Source organism: Rhyacophila brunnea, unplaced genomic scaffold, assembly GCF_057557595.1.
Source record: "Rhyacophila brunnea isolate RB1 unplaced genomic scaffold, BYU_Rbru_1.0 scaffold_11, whole genome shotgun sequence".
NCBI classification, from domain to species: domain Eukaryota; kingdom Metazoa; phylum Arthropoda; class Insecta; order Trichoptera; family Rhyacophilidae; genus Rhyacophila; species Rhyacophila brunnea.
This window is the reverse complement of record NW_028232763.1, coordinates 2,526,397-2,543,631: the sequence shown is the minus strand read 5'-3', so window position 1 is coordinate 2,543,631 and position 17,235 is coordinate 2,526,397. Positions and strand designations below refer to the sequence as shown.

The 17,235-nt window shown below is 33.1% G+C and overlaps 1 protein-coding gene across 1 annotated transcript in view; it reads right to left on the bottom strand.

Annotated features, from left to right (window-relative positions):
- The window catches only part of tutl (immunoglobulin superfamily member turtle), a 654,981-nt gene that overhangs the window by 28,030 nt on the left and 609,716 nt on the right, over positions 1-17,235 (bottom strand). The window contains exon 7 of the mRNA XM_085958137.1: positions 5,238-5,479. Within this exon, the coding sequence (XP_085814263.1) occupies positions 5,238-5,479 (242 nt within the window). The remainder of the gene's footprint in view (positions 1-5,237; positions 5,480-17,235) is intronic.

Sequence of the window (17,235 nt, the reverse complement as noted above, 5' to 3'; positions counted from 1 at the left end):
GTCAATGATGGTTAAGGCAGGTTTTAATTGAATTTTGAAAACTATCCAAAACTATCTGCAATTTGTATTCTTAAGTTCAATGAAAACAAATAAATACTTATCTGACAAAATTTTGTGTGTATTATTTATTTCGGATCTACACAGCCTACCTCCATCCTTCGCCACTATATTACACTCCCACTTGATACAGATAAAAATATGTGTAAGTATGTTGATGATGTGTAGAGTGTAGACGGTTAGTATTCGAATTCAAATTTAAAATTGAGACATCGTTAGTAAAAGGTGCTAGTCATTGTGAAAAATCTCCCATTATGTCAACCATACAAATGAATACCAAAACGCATGATCATTGAAAGAGAGATTGTGCAAATAATTAAGAGGGCAAAAAATAAGGCATGGATCGATGTTGAGAAAACGGCGTGAGTCGAATGAGGCGAGATGATGGCGAGACGGGGAAGGGGGTGTACAGAAGCACCAGGGGATTCCCACACGGCCACTGGACATGTTGCAATAGGTGACATTTGGGAGCGATTCAGGTCGAGCGCCTCAGAGTTACAATATGATCATGTACTGCTACGTTCCATTGGAGAAAGTTTTGATAATTTCTTGTCATTGAATTATTATTATTGTTATTGCCAATTATTGTATCAACAGGGGACATCTATACACCGAATACAAAAAAAACGAAAACAAAAAAAAAAACGAAACATATTGGAATATAAAAAGCTGCGGAAATTCTGATAGCGCTTTGGTTACGGACTGGGAAAATTCAGACTAAATAAATAAATACTATTTGGATTATTAAGCCAATCGGTATTAAGGGACAATTTGCAACTATCTACTTTACAGGAGACTAAAATAAAATAATAAACTCTTGCTAACAGGGCCTGCATGACGCTAAAAATTATATTCTGTTACAATGTTAGTTACGCCGTTTTGATATATATATATAATATATTATATACAATCTAAAACAAACAGTCTTAAAACTTTTCAAAGTTAATTCGTAACAAGGTAATAAACTTCTTGAAATACTTTTTTTATACATAATATGGCGTTAACGACTATAGTACCAACAGAGGATTGTAGTTTTGTGATAAATGCGATATTTAGGTTATGTATTGCACATGGCAACGATTTCTATTCCTAATACATAATATCAATTACTGATTATTGTTATCAACTGAGTCTAGTACTAGCCCTCCATTCCGAGGATTGCACCACCCTATATATACTTGCTATAATATATAACTAATTATCTAACCACGCATCAGTGTAGTGTTCCCAGATCTTGGATAGTTTTAGAAATCCGATCACTGCCAGAACCGAGTTAACTCGTCAAAGCACGTAAGTCGCGTTAGGTTATGGACGAGTTAAATCGTGCTTTCTTGTAAACGTCATAACATCTGAATAAACTGTTTATGTATATTTTATAAACAATATTTATCATTTTAATGTGAAAATATTCCCGATAAACTCAAGAAACATGTTGATTTGGTAAGTTTTTATAAATATTTATCATTCTGTTTCTATTTCATATTTTTTAAGGGATTTATTTTATTTTATTCTAAAAATAGCTGGCCTAGAAGTGTCCACAGTAAAAATGGCTGGCAGTTATAAGGTTGAATCGTGAAAAAAAACCAACATCCTTAAAACATATTTTTTGCTTTTTATAAATTATGAAAAAGTGATTAAAATTTGTAAATACTTTTGCTTGCGGTTCATTATTTCGGATAAAACATATTTTTAAATTTTGATTATTGTTTACTGATAATAATATATCGCTTTTGTCCGTGTAATTATCGTTTTATGTTTAAATGCACAAAAATTGTTTTCTAGTAGACGTAATTTAAAAAAAATATATTTAGGGGACTGTACCATGAGAAAGTTTGAGAAACACTTAAATTTTAATACATTGTTGCTGAGTAGGTATCTACTTCTTTTTAAGTGGATTATAAATCTGGATAACAGTGCATTATGAAGCTCAATTAGTCTGTATATTACGGTTTTTTTTTAAAATTGCAAATAAAATATTTTTTTTATAGAATACAACTCGTTAAACTATCTCCTCGTGTTTCCTCTCTCGATACTATTATATGGTACAGTTTGGTTATGAGGAATACAGCGGAAAACACATTTTGAAAATACCCGAAATACTGGATTATTTGTTAGTTTGGGTTAGTTTAGGTTAGGTTGGGTTAGGTTAGGTTAGGTTAGGTTAACCTAACAAATAATCCAGTATATCGGCTATTTTCAAAATGTGTTTGCCGCTGTATTCCTCATAAACGAACAGTAGCTATTTTATTTTAGAGATTAATTTTAGTTTTCGATTATTTAATTTACCTAGTTAATGTTCTATGGCTATAATTTTATGTATGCACGAATGGTGTAAAATAATGACGATTTTGCAACTTTCCCGTTATTGGGGTAGGGTAGTGGACAATAACAAATAATTAATAGTCGACCCCGTATTATTAATGTTAATATACATCGTCGGAAATGCTCCCTCAGTCCGCGCCCAAAGGCGCAACACGCAAAGTCCGCAGCGAGGAAAAACATAAAAAAGTTTACCAATAAAAATTAACAAAAGAAAATGCCAGACGACAGAAACGGAAAATAAATGAAGTCAAAAACAAAAAAAAAGACGACGGGGAATCGGAAGTTTACACACTCCCAAAACAGTCATCGGTTAATTTTGGATTTTGGAGAAAAAAAATGTCACGAGATAATCATGGTCACCTTACAATAACACTAAAGGTCACTTTTAATTATACATGTTTCAGGACGTTATACATCAATTAATTAAATCATTATACCTAATAAAAAGAAATATTTATTATTATCAGTATATCTTATTTATATTTACTGTTTTCACTAATTATAATACACTTTTATTGTGTATTCAAACCGACCGTGTTTAGGAAAAAGCGCGTAACCCTCACAGAACAAATTTTACAGGAGTGTCAAAAAACGTTTTTTGAATGATTTTAGTTTAATATTTTTTTTAAAATAGGCACATACATTGGGTGCATGATGATTGCTGATTTGGTGTAATATATTTTCGATCAAATAATAATTAAAGAAGTTATTACAGAAAAATCATTAAAATTCACGGTAAATGCTTTTTTCCTTAAATTAAAACTTAATTAATCTCAATTAAAACCTGAATTTAGATAATAATTCGGCATTTGCGGCTTACTTCTTTTTTATAGAACGTGTATTTAGTTGTATACATTATTAATATCTAATAAAAGCACTTTTTGAAAAATCAAGGGTTACGCCTTTTTTCCTAAACACAGTCGAAATGTATTGGTAAATAATACAATTTATTAACTTCAATTCAACTATACTTAATCAATTTTTATCATATCAAATGGATACTTACATAGTCTATTAATTTTGATAATTTCTGCTCATTTACTAGGTGATTAACAGTTTTTTTTCAATTGGGTATTTTATTTCTGTTAAACCATCAAACATTGCGGTACTTGCTATTTTGTGTTTTTAAGTATTTTATCTTTCAAAGAATTACGTAATACAATTAATATATGCGGTATTACATGCTGCTGTCTATCTTGCGGTTGATCTATTTGATGGCAGTAGTAAAACTGGTCTGTTTTTATAAATTCAATTTTTTTATGGATGTGTTAATTAAGTTGTTAATTGATTTTAATATATTTTCAATGTAATCACTCGAGTCGAGAATGTGATATGACAGAATTCGCGGTTTAGGTGTGAACATTGTTTTGAACACGCGCCGAAAACACTTTAGCGTTGGTCTATGACAGTGTCGGTTTTTTAGCGAACACAAAGGTAATCGAGGCGGTATACCTATAAGGTGTTTAGTGGCGTGCGCGTAAAATAACAGTAAGTTGTTCTCGCGCGTCACCTGTAAATCTTGTCACTGTCGCAAGTCGCAGATGTGTACGCACATAAATTATTACTAATAGAACCTACGCGTAGACTCATTTTGAGGTTAACCGATTTTCATGATCTGTCAGATAGTACTGTAAAATGACAACATCTCGTCTCGCTTACTCTTGAAGAATGATATTGGCGAGATAGTCAGCATTTTTACGTGTACACAGTTATTATCGTGATAGTTTTAAATACACACTATTTCTGCAAGCAAATACAGTGTACAGGCGCATTATTAAATTTGTGTATCGGCAGTATTTTGTTTGATGCTTTCTTGATGTAAATCTATCGTTTTCAAACCCTTATAGGCTACCCATTCTAACCATCCAACGTACTACTGGTTCCTTCAAGACAGAACGTGTGACACAATTTCTTCTTGGCAATGGTGTAATAAATAAGTAGGTATATTAAAATATCCTAGTTTGAATTTTAGTCGACATTATTACGATTATAATTATTGTTAAGTGGTTTTAGTTGAATGCGAACGAATGTTGTTTCTTATTCTTAGAATATTTGAGAAGAAAGAGAAGTTATAGCGAGAGTTTATGGGTGAGATGCAGGGTTCCATAGAGATTCAAAAACATGATAATAAAATGTTACTTAGTAGTTTAAACGATTTGTATTTTTTGACCCATTATCAATCTATTTATACTGTCATTTCGAAAATATATTTGTATGTTTGTATTGTCGTGTCGGTTTTTCTTTATACAAATCCACACGCGCAGTATGTAGCGTCATAAAGAGTGGGGAGAAGTAAAAATCTATATATTTTGGCACCAAATGGAAAAGCCACAAATATTGTATATCGAAAATGGATTGGATATTTATATTATATAGAAAAGCTTTAAAATAATAAATTGAATATGTACTACTTTTTAAGATATTTAAATAATCTCTAATATGATATTTTTTTACTTTTTTAAATTCAATCATTTGTACTCTACGTATTAAATTTTGAATTTTTATTTTCATATATTAAACCATTTCACACCCGGGCAGCGCCGGGTGATACTGCTATTATGTATATAAGCAGAGGAAACTTATCGTAAATAAATTTTGTTGATTAAGTGATATAAATTTTAAATTTAGAATAAAGATAATGCCATTCAAATCGAAGGTTAGATTAAAATATTGAATCGTACTGAAACATGTATAGTATTATTTTCCTTTCGGTGAGATTGAAAGAGTGTTAATGATCAGCTTAGTTATGAAGACTCGCAATTTTGATGCTTCCACATTTTTTTTTAGAATATTAAGTAATAGATTAAATTGATCGTTTTGGAAGTCGTTTTGGTTGCTTGTTGATGGTGATGATTTACCGTGATGACGGCGCCTCCCGCAATTATCACCCTTGCAGTGTGGGAAACCTGTCCCTCACCATTGCGGGCGATGCAGGTGTAGTCGCCGATGTCCTCGTGACGGATGTTGCTGATGCGAAGCTCGGTGCCGTCGTTGAAGATGCCGATAGTAGCAGAAGGCTCCACAGGGTTCGCATCCTTGTACCAGAGGATCTCCGGCGTGGGAGTGCCCTCCGCCTGGCAGTTGAGGATGATCGCATCGCCTGAAAATAAAACACACAATAACTATCCTGATTATTTTGAAATCGGAACCCGTGATTCTGAATCTTGAATACCCTGAACTACCTTCAAATATCGATGTTATAGACTATAGAGGATCGATTTTTATTTTATTTTGGATGTATGTATGTAGAATTCAGGGGTAGTCAACCTGGTCCCTACCGTCCACTAGTGGGCGTTCCAGCTTTCATGGTGGACGGTAGGGGTTTTAAAAACATTTTCATTATGTTTTCTTAAAATTCCCCGTGACAATTTAAAAAGTTAGAAATTAGATATGATGAAAAAAGTAAACATAAATAAACATAAAATGGATATGAAAACCTATGGCAAAATAAAAAAAAAATGTCTGTCTTATATCCAAATATGTGGAAAATTATATTCTGTATCATCATCAGCCGGGGTCAATCCACTGCTGGATGAAGGCCTCCCCAAGCTTTCTCCAACTCTCTCGGTCCTGTGTCGTTCGCTGCCACGTATTTCCGCCGAACTTTACCAGTTCGTCAATTCAGCGGCTTTTAGGGCGACCCTGTGGCCGTTTCGTACCCCTTGGGTACCATTGGATGACGGCATTTGTCCAGCGTATTCTATTCTGTTCCATATTCTGTATAATGATACCTTTCCCTACCTCATATCTTGTGGAATCAGGCTTTAGTGCTGTTAATCATATTATGACTACAGAAAGAAACCGCCTGAATATTTCCGAAAGAGGAGACCTTCGCTTGTTCTTCACAAAAATTGAGCCAGATATCCAGTATTTAGTTTCGCAGCATCAGCCTCAGAAATCTCATTAATAATTTTATTAATTAAATGTAATTTCATCAGACTTCATGCTTCTTTGTATGCAAAGTATACATAAAAAAATAGATTTAACTACAGTAAATTGTTTTATAAAGATTTATTCTTCCAAACTTACCGAAAGTTTGACATGAAGTGTTTGGCAAGTAATTATTATTATATGCTTGAATTTGTTGTAACTCTGTTTTATAAATTTTAGAAAGTAAAATTACTTCCCTATTTTATAAAGCACCATTCCTGTGGAACCGGTGGGCGGTTAGAAAATTTTAATGTAGATGTAGGTATGTATACGTGTGTGTATATATTATGTGAGGATAATATTATATATTAGGTGGGTAAAAAAAATTGACTGTATGATTTTAAACGTGATATATAATACATATAAGGCAATTTCCAAGAACAGCACGAAATGATTTATCAATCCTTTCATATGTAATGAGTCGGCTTAGGATTCTTAGGTATTTAAATATTTTTTTTGAGCGGCCCCACAACAAAATTTCAAAAATATCTCTCCGTTTCAAACAATTTTGAAACATTTAAGCCCTATTTGTTAGCACCTATTTTTAAATATTTTTGGATAATTACATATTTTTACATATTCTAGGTTTAAGCACATATTTACACATTAGAATAAAAATAAGTACAAAATTAAATATGTAGTGTTTTAAATAAAAATACTGGACTTCAAACGCTGCAGAATATTAAAGCTGTTTTGTAAAATCCATCAAATGTCTCAGATGTTTCAACTTCAGAAATATTTTTATTTACATACGCAATAATAACATCTGTAGAAGCGGAAAGAAGTTTTTCCATGTATAAAATTTTTCTAAGATCAAATTGTCAAATATTCACTTTAGCGAAAATTTGAAGAATAATTTTATTATTAATTGTAATAAAGCGTTTTTTGTTTGTGAATAAATATTAAAATAAACTGTTGAAATATATTTATGATTTATTGTAATAGCTACTTATTAAAATCTTTAGGACCTATTTTTGGTTTTTAGCACATAATTATGAAATTTTAATCACATATTTTCCAATTATTTCTACATATTTTAGGTATCTATTATTCATTTTTTAGCACCTAAAAATCGTAAGCCTAGTAATGAGTATTGACATAACAATGCGAGAAACGAGCGACACCTTTCAATGTTATGAAATTTTTGGATTCGTAATAGTACGTAACTAGTATTTGTATCAATACGGATGATAAGCTGATAAGCACTTTGGAAAAGATCAGTTTCTATATGAAAATCTAAAAAAATATATTTAAAATAAGCCGAACATGGAGGCTCACAATTCAAAATTTGTGGTAAACGACGTTTCCGGTTTTTAAGCGTAAATGGTTGGTTTTAGCGTTAGTTTATTTTTTTTTATAGTCGATTAACCCCTTATTGCAATAAATAGGGAAGATAAAATCTGATTTACATATCTATATTTATTTGAATCAACTTACATTAGGCGGCTACAGACGGACAGTTCTCGTAACAGGTTGAACATGGCACAGACAATAACTGTTCAATAACTGTACGTTAGTGGCCACACCACAGATCAGTTTAACCACCCCATTTAAATCTGTCGAACTGTCAACAGACGTGCCCATATACGTACAGTTATTGACTTGTTATTGATTATCAACAAATCATTTTTTTGCTATTTTGCAACAAACAAACAAATATAGAATACTGAAATGTCATTTTGATTTCCATAGCAACGCACGTTTATATTAATAATTTAGTTGTTATGATCACCCCCTTAGCAACCAATAGTAGTGGATTGGATTACGGATTTCTTCCGAAATAACTTTTCATACAAAACAGAATTAATTGAAAATGAATTCAATTCTACTTAAAGATGGCTAAAAGTATTAAAAGAATGCATTGGCATCGTGTTCTGATAATAATATATTCTAAAAGTTTCAAATGTCTAGCTAGTCGGGAAGTTAGTTAATAATCGATTGCAAGATTTGTACTGGATAAACAACAACCGGACAAACAAAAATACGAGTTAAGAAAAACGTGGTAAAATAGTTTATTAGGAATTAGTAGTTTTGAGTAATGGCTGATTGAGTGAGTTTTGACTCACCTAATCTGATATGTAGACAAATGACAAAACATCGGCCCTACGAGGACAACTATTTAATAATTTTGTGGAACTGGAGAGGAGCGATACACGTATATAAAGGCTAACATAACTCAAAACTTGAAATTTTTGACTTACTGTACTGTGGAACTGAGACATCGATATATTGATTAGCTATGTATGGTATTCAGTTTGAAACGAATGGGTTCAGTATTTCCGAACATGATTTAGAATTGCGAGACGGATCTGGAATTTAACCGCTGTTGTTTTTAATCAAAACTTTTAAGGCCTAAGTTACCCAACGACGTTGAAAATATCCGTTAGGAATATACGCCAAAGGCAGACCTAAGGCTAATATTGATCCGCAGTAACCATTTGCATAACATTGCCTTCCGAGCCTAACATGTTCCGGCTAATGAATTGATAAACCTCATAGCAGTCATAACATGTGAAAAAGTACATAAAATCTAATTTTAGCCGGAATTAACCCTTTGGGGGTGAGTGCCGCTGGGAAATAACATTTCTCATACGCCTGACGCTGTACATACCTGTGACGTGCTAATCCTGGACTTAGGGTTACGTTGCCCTTTTTAAAATATTGGAGAGAGGGATATATTATTTTAACATTAATTTCATAACACGCCACTACTATTATAACTCAGTAGCAAAGGGTGGAGATAGGCTTTCAAGATACGTCATAAAAAGTGCACATTAGTATTATTATTATTATTTATTTCTTTATTAAACACCACAGCAAGCCGTGAAGCCCAATAATAGTGGTAAAACTCCCAGGCTTGAGGAATTTACATATTAGATTATATAGATTATAAATTTATTTTGACGTCACCGGGAAACGAACCCAGAACTCCGGGATGGAAGGCCCAGCGCCTTACGCACTGCACCACGACAAAATAAAATTTTCAACGTGGTAGCTGTAAGCAGTTTAATGTCTTACAAAATATTCTTTCAAGACTTCCAGTTATACTCAGTATCAGGCGAATGGTGGAGGCAGGCTTTCAAGATCAGCCATAAAAAGTGCACATTAAACTTTTTTAGTCATACATATTTGTCTTTATTAAACTAAGACTACAATTAACAGATAGTATTGGTTAGTTTTAAAAAATCAATTAAATCCTGTTTAAACCAAACCATTATTATTTTGGTATATTTTAGGCGATGTGATAAAATTGTGCACACTTATTCATTCATACTCATTTGTTTTCATTGGATTTAGAATACATACTTATTATTACACATATTGTTGGTTCATTTTTTTTTCAAATTTATTAAGCTCTGCCTAACCAAACTAAAATAGATAAAAAAATATTCTATCTACAAAATATTCAAAGTTATGTATGATTTAATTGCATAATCTTAGATATTTTATAGATAGACGAGTATTTTTGCCTATTATCTATAATGGCTTGGTTTTCGCAGGGTTTAATTGAATATGAAAAAATAACCATCACCGTCTGTAAATTGTACCTAGTCATATTTCAATGAAAACAAATGCGTATAACTGACAAAGTTTAGTCTGCACCATTTATGGCGGATCTTAACAGCCTACCTCCACCCTTCGCCTGATACTGAGTATAACTGGAAGAGGTCTTGAAAGAATATTTCGTATGACATTAAACCGCTTACAGCCACCACGCTGAAAATTTTATTTTCTCTGCGTGAATATAAAAAAATTTAATATTTTGCAGTACTATCTCTGTCAATTCGAAGGAGAACACTGTACCTATAACCTCTATATTTTTTCCGTGATATTTTTTATCTTTCTTTTCTCAGACCCACGAGAAAGAGCCATGAGGTCTTCGTTAATACAAATGCGAGTAGGTACATACTACAGATGACGAGAATAAAAGGCTATATTTTTTTTGACCATGTCCAATCCTAGTCAGATCATATGGACCTCCACATAGTGGAGGTTTTGTATTAACAGATTTTTGTTTTTACGAGAAATTGATGTTAGCCACTTGCTCAAAGTATTAGGTCCATACTCTGACTCACACACAAATTGAAAAACAATATGATATCCTTGCCTGACCCAGGATTCGAACCTAGGACCCACAATGTCATAGGCTATATTAATATAGGTACCTATATATAATAGGATCCTATTTTAAAGTCGGTAATATATTTTATGATATACCTACGCGATTTGTGGTTGTTTTATATGTATAATAATTAGTAAGTAGGTATTTCCATTACAATGTGAATGTTTTGGTTCCGGAGGTGTCCAGAAAATTATACGTATGCAATTCTATCACAGTTCACCGTGAGTTGTTGTTTCGGAAACAGATGGCTGTATAGCATTGAAATGAAATTAATGTCTAAATGAAACACTTAAAAATATGTAATAAAAACCATAAAGTATATAATATATATTTAAAAGTAGGTTTGCAAGCAGATGCTTGTAAGTAGTAAGTCATACCTATCAAATATGTCATAATAGTGACAGCGTTACTAACACATATTTGATAGTAATCAATATAAAATTAATGTTATTATAAAATTTTGCGTCGTATCTAAATGGTTTTGTAATGTATTATTACATAGATGTTTCATTCACGTCATTTTTGATCTCAATGACATACAGACATCTTTTTCCGATATATCTGCGTGCTGCATAATTTACATGTGATCGGTTACGGTACTTTGTACAAATCAAAGATAAGTCAAAATAGAATCCGGTACCTGCATTGTATGATATAAATTATTGTGCACCCCCCCATTTTTTTAAAGATAAAATTTTTATTTCGAAAACGCCACTGTAAATTCTCAAGCAATTCAGAGAGAAAGGATCGACATTCCATAAATACTGAAATTATATTTTGGGACATTAATTAAGTTTGACCAGGCTCGGGGCACTGTACTATATTATAATGGCAATAACCAACTTCCAGTTTCGGGTATGTCCATCTGAACTTAAATTGAGATCTCATTATTTACCCTGCCACTGTGGGTGGACTAAATAATCAGGAAGTAAATAGTTTCGAAATACGAGAAATATTTAGTCATTAAATAAATAGGTACTGTCACGATCGCAGACTGAATTGAATCAGGGTGGCGATATATAATATTGTGCACTATAAATACGTATGCACGTCATCGTAAAAGAATCATTGTGTTTTGTGTACTTTCGTCATAATCTAATACAAATATTGGGTATAATATTTGATATAGTACATATTAATACTGAACATACATAACTTGAAAACACATCAGATATAGTATACCCACTAGAAAAAATCATATTTGAAAAAAAAATCGATGCTCGACGGGATTTGAACCCGTATAACAACTGGTATCGCGCCAACTGTGCGTTAACCAATTATGCTACGAGCCTCCACTCTAATTGCGACAATTTAAACTAGTATGTAATACATGAAATGCTTATCAAATTGCGTTATTATTCACTATCAGTTTTTGTGTATTTTCCCATATTAAAGATGTGATGGTTAGTTTTTTTTTTAAATTCATTGCCCTGCCAATCAAACCATAATCGACAAAAAAATCTTATATCTATAAAATATCTAAGATTATGTATGGTTTAATGACATAATTTGAAATATCTTATAGATAAACGGATATTTTTTTACTATTATTTACTATGGCTTGAATTAAGCAAGGTTTAGGTGAATTTCAAAAACTAATAAACACTACCTATCTATACACTGTAGTCTAAGTTTAATGAAAACAAATTTGTTTGACAGACAAAGTTTAGTGTGCACCATCTATGTCTGATCTTAACAGTCTACCTCCAGCCTTCGCCACTGCCATGCAGCGATGCTACAATATCGATCTACGTAAGAGGCTACAAATAACTGTTGCTGAATCGCTTGCTATATGCTCCGGCACAAGACAAGGTGAAGTAAGTCAATATAGTAAGCATTGGATTACATTTAAAATGTATTTCGATCTTAATTTAGTGATTATGATCGTCCCTATTTTTATTCAATGAGCAAGGGTGTCTGTTTTCAGTTTTAACTCAGAAACTAATTAGTAAATAGTTTTTTTTAAACTATATTAATTGATCCTTGTAAGATCATATGGGCCTCCACAGAGTGAGGGTTGTATTACGTAACATATTTTTGTTTTTACCAAAAATAGATGTTGGCCACTTGATCAACCTATTGGGTTCATACACACATTAAAAATAACACGTAAATTTGCCAGACCCAGGATTTGAACCCGAAACCCACGACATTATAAGCCTGCCTTATAACTGCTCAGCCATCGTGGGCGTTGACGAATAGTATAGTAAATGATATCCCGTTTGAAAAGTCACAGGTACAAAGTTTTTTTTTTTTTAGAATTATTAATAACCATGTCTTTGCTTTTTCGTACAAGGTAGTTTTGTTAGTAATTTTGGACATTCACAAACACCCAGGCTTTGAGAAAAACACATAAATATTGTGTCCTCACCGGGAATCGAACCCAGAACGCTCGGGCGGAAGGCCAGTGTCTTACCCACTGCACCACGAGCGCAGCCTTAAAAAGATACAAAGTTATCAACATGAATTAATATTGCACGTGGTGCAATTTACGGGGTGCGCGGCGAAGGGTGGGGTGTAAGATAAGGTTGAATTGCGGCAAGACGTACTCTACGTTAAAATATACGCCCCTGCCTCCGTGACGCAGGGTAACGTAGCTAACTAAATATATAAAAACTGTCATTAGGTTGAAAAATAGACTACTGAAAGAATATTTTTTTTATTTCTAAAAGTCGTATGTACATAATCGAGTTGCTAATTAAATGTCAACATCTGATGTAGCCAAGATTAAGCGGTATGAGGGTTAAATTCGCATACAAAGTCAGCGTTTTATAGCCGAGTGACCTAAATATTCACACATGAAAATGCAAATTGTATTTTGAAAATAATAATAATATATATAGGAGGGGGTGGAGCTGTGCACGTGTGACGCATTAGCATAGGGACGTAACAATACGAAGGATGAACACACGGCTTTAAAATAAGATATTGTGTATCTTACGGTTACGAATTATGTAGAAAGCACGTTTACGCATATACCTACGTAACGAAAGGGCGTAATTGCCAATCCGCAACTTTACAGAAGAGTAATTTGAAATAAGAATTTTGTTTTCGTTAAATATTTTTCACTACCACTACCATCCCAAAAGACAGATGTACCTAAATAAACTTTTGGTGATGCAGTTGGATCTAACCTAACCTGATAGCGACTGTACACGTGCATGGATTTACTGGAAAATAAATAATAGTAATAGTGAGTCTTTTAAACTATCGTGACAATAACTGTGAGTTTTTTTTGCCGGCAGATTCACCACTATCGTTCTACTGCGCAGGTGCAGATATAGAACAAATCCCAACTCGCGTGAAAACTCAAAAGCTTCCGAACTTTTTGGTTCATGCATGTAATCTTGCAACTTGGATGATAATACATAATTACATGTGCATTTTCTTTCATACTATTTGAGAGGTAGTGAAAATCGGTCAATCTGAAAATTCGTTCGTAGTTCGTTTTTTTGCCGACAGGTTCGCCACTATCGTTTTACTACGCAGGCGCAGATCGAAAACTCCTACTGTCGCATGAAAATTCAGAAGCTTCAAAACTTTCTTGATTCATGCATGCAATCTTACCAACTGCAGGATAATAAATGTTTACCCATACATTTTCTTGTTATGGCCGCGATAATACTTACTATCAACAGTAAATCCATGCACGTTTAAACGAGGCATAACTCATTATTAACCAAAATATTACCTAACGCCTCTTTTTTTACCATGTTCGATCCTAAGATGCGACTTCCGTGGTGCAGTGCGTAGATGGCTCAACCGGGAGCTCCGGGTTGGATCCGGTGAGTGCACAATATATTTAGATATGTGATTTTCTCAAAGCCTGGGTGTTCTGTCCTGGGCCTCTAGGTATGTTGAATTGTTAAAAAGAAAAACAAAATATGGACCTTACAGAGTGGAGGTTGTAATAGGTAATATATTTTTATTTTTACGAAAAATACACATTGAAAAAAAACATGTGAATTTGCCAGACCTGGGACCCACGACATTATAAATATGACGTGTAACCACTCGGCCGTCGTGGGCATCTTTTAGTTTAGCAACTCGATACTATAAAGGATTTTGCGTATAATAGTAATAAGTAATCCATTTTAAACAGTTTCGGTGGAGAGTTTGGACTGTGACTGGATTTCGTCTCATGGACATTTAGTATACAGTGCAGTACATTTCGATAAAGTTTTTTGGTGTGATTGCATTGGCGACCATAGAAATAATAATATGAGGTATGTTGACGCATTGAAACCAGGTGGCATTAATTTTGTCTTTTGATACGTATGACATATTTAAGCGATTTTTTTGATGCCTTTCTATGTACAATAAATGCGACCATCTTTTACAGAGTATGTAGGTACATTTAAATTATAATGTGAATGTTTTAGTTCTAGGACAAGTGTGTACTAATACGTCGAAGGTAGTAATCAATAAAACAGTATTTTGTCTTTGTTTTGTTCGTATGATATTTACAATCTGCTATCGTAGTCCAGTGGGATTTTCGTGAGGTCGCTATATATTTATATGATTTTCTCAAAGCGTGTGTATTTGTAGACCCACGATGGCCGCGTGGCTTAAACGCCGGCCTATTGAATCGAGCGTCCCAGGTAGCGTAGATAGCGTAGCGGAATCTAAATATACGAAAGTAAATCTGAACCCGCGGCTTAAGCATTGGACTATCACGCCGTGGGTCTCAGGTTAAAATCCTGGATCTGGCAAGTACACATATTGTTTTTCAATTTGTGTATGAGTCAGAATATGGACCTAATAGGTTGAGCAAGTGGCAGACATCCATTTCTAGTAAAAATAAAATCTGTTAATACAAACCTCCACTCCGTGGAGGCCCATATGATCCAATTATGATCGGACATGGTCGAAGAAGAAGAAGTGTATTTGTGATTATTTTACTTCTATTACCATTTAGACTACTGTTTCACTGCACTACTGTCATTTAGCATCATCGTCTGTTGTAATGTTAAAAAGAATATAATAATTATAGGTAGGTATATAGCATTTTTCAGATGATATGTAACATAGATGCATACCAGACGTCTCGCAAAATAACCTTTTAAGGGGGGACATGCTCGTCGAAGGTCAAAATTGAGTTTTTATTGTATATTCAAACCATGATCCTGGACACTCCTTAAACGTTGTAGATGATCTATTTATATAATTTTGAAGCCTTATTATCCTTTATAGTTATTTTAAACATTTGATGACTGCATGAAGTATTTTTGTTACATAAAATAGTATTCTTTTAAACCTCTCGCTCTAATGTTTTAGAATATAGTCATATTTCGGTACATAACTGTGCAGTGGTGTTAAGATTTTTTACATTTATTAATTTTTTATTTAAAATTATTTTGATAATCTCTGTGATCCCAAATTTGACAAGAATTAGGCATTTTATTATTCAAAAAATCGGCAAGATTAACACATTTCAAGATGATTCTAAAGATATTTATTATAAGCTAAGTCTTTGACCATTCAAGTGTGATAAACATCTTATGAATAATGATTGCTTTATAATAATTATTGACCTAAGAATAAGGTAGTGTTTTTTTGAAATACGCCATTTCTTTTGTCATTACCTAGTGGTTAAGCTACAACATACGGCCGTAGCCATAAATTGACAAACTATAATTGAAGTAGGGAGTAAAATGATATTGACGCGCGTGTTTGAACATGTACCGTTTAAAAAAAAATAAAAAAAAATCGGTTAAGTACATGTTCAAACACGCGCGTTAACATAATTTTACTCCCTACTTTAATTATAGTTTGTCATTTTATGGCTACGGCCGTATGTTGTAGCTTAACCACTAGGGAATGACAAAAGAAATGGCGTATTTTAAAAAAACACTACCTTCTTCTTAGGTCAATAATTATTATAAAGCAATCATTATTCATAAGATTTTTATCACACTTGAATGGTCAAAGACATAGCTTATAATAAATATCTTTAGAATCATCTTCAAATGTGTTAATCTTGCCGATTTTTTGAATAATAAAATGCCTAATTCTTGTCAAATTTGGGATCACAGAGATTATCAAAATAATTTTTTATCGTGAATATTTTACAAAAATTATCTCGTAATAAATTATACTAATGGTTTTATAAATGCGTTTAAAAATTAATAAATGTAAAAAATCTTAACACCACTGCACAGTTCTGTACCGAAATATGACTATATTCTAAAACATTAGAGCGAGAGGTTTAAAAGAATACTATTTTATGTAACAAAAATACTTCATGCAGTCATCAAATGTTTAAAATAACTATAAAGGATAATAAGGCTTCAAAATTATATAAATAGATTATCTACAACGTTTAAGGAGTGTCCAGGATCATGGTTTGAAAATACAATAAAAACTCAATTTTGACCTTCGACGAGCATGTCCCCCCTTAATTGCAAGTTAATGAATATTTCTTCTTATTTCTCCCTCGCATTATTCAGAATTATTAAAACGACACAATGGTCACAAAAATACATGTATTGATGGATAAAGGATATTTATTGAAGATAAGGTATTAAAGAGTGTCGACGAATATAAATATGACAATCATTGATTGTGATGAAAACCAATGCACCTGCGCTATGCCCGTATCCCGATACGCAAATGGTAGAATTTCTAAAAACGAGGTTAACTGCGAAAAAGTAAGCGGTAAATTTGTGCCAGATATCCCCGCGTTATGTGCGGACCGTGCCAAAAATGCGCCCCGTTCAGCCCACACGTCAATTTAGATAAATCGCATCGAAATTCACGCCCAGTGCTGCCCTGTAATGCAGGCGCGGTGCATTTTATTGCCG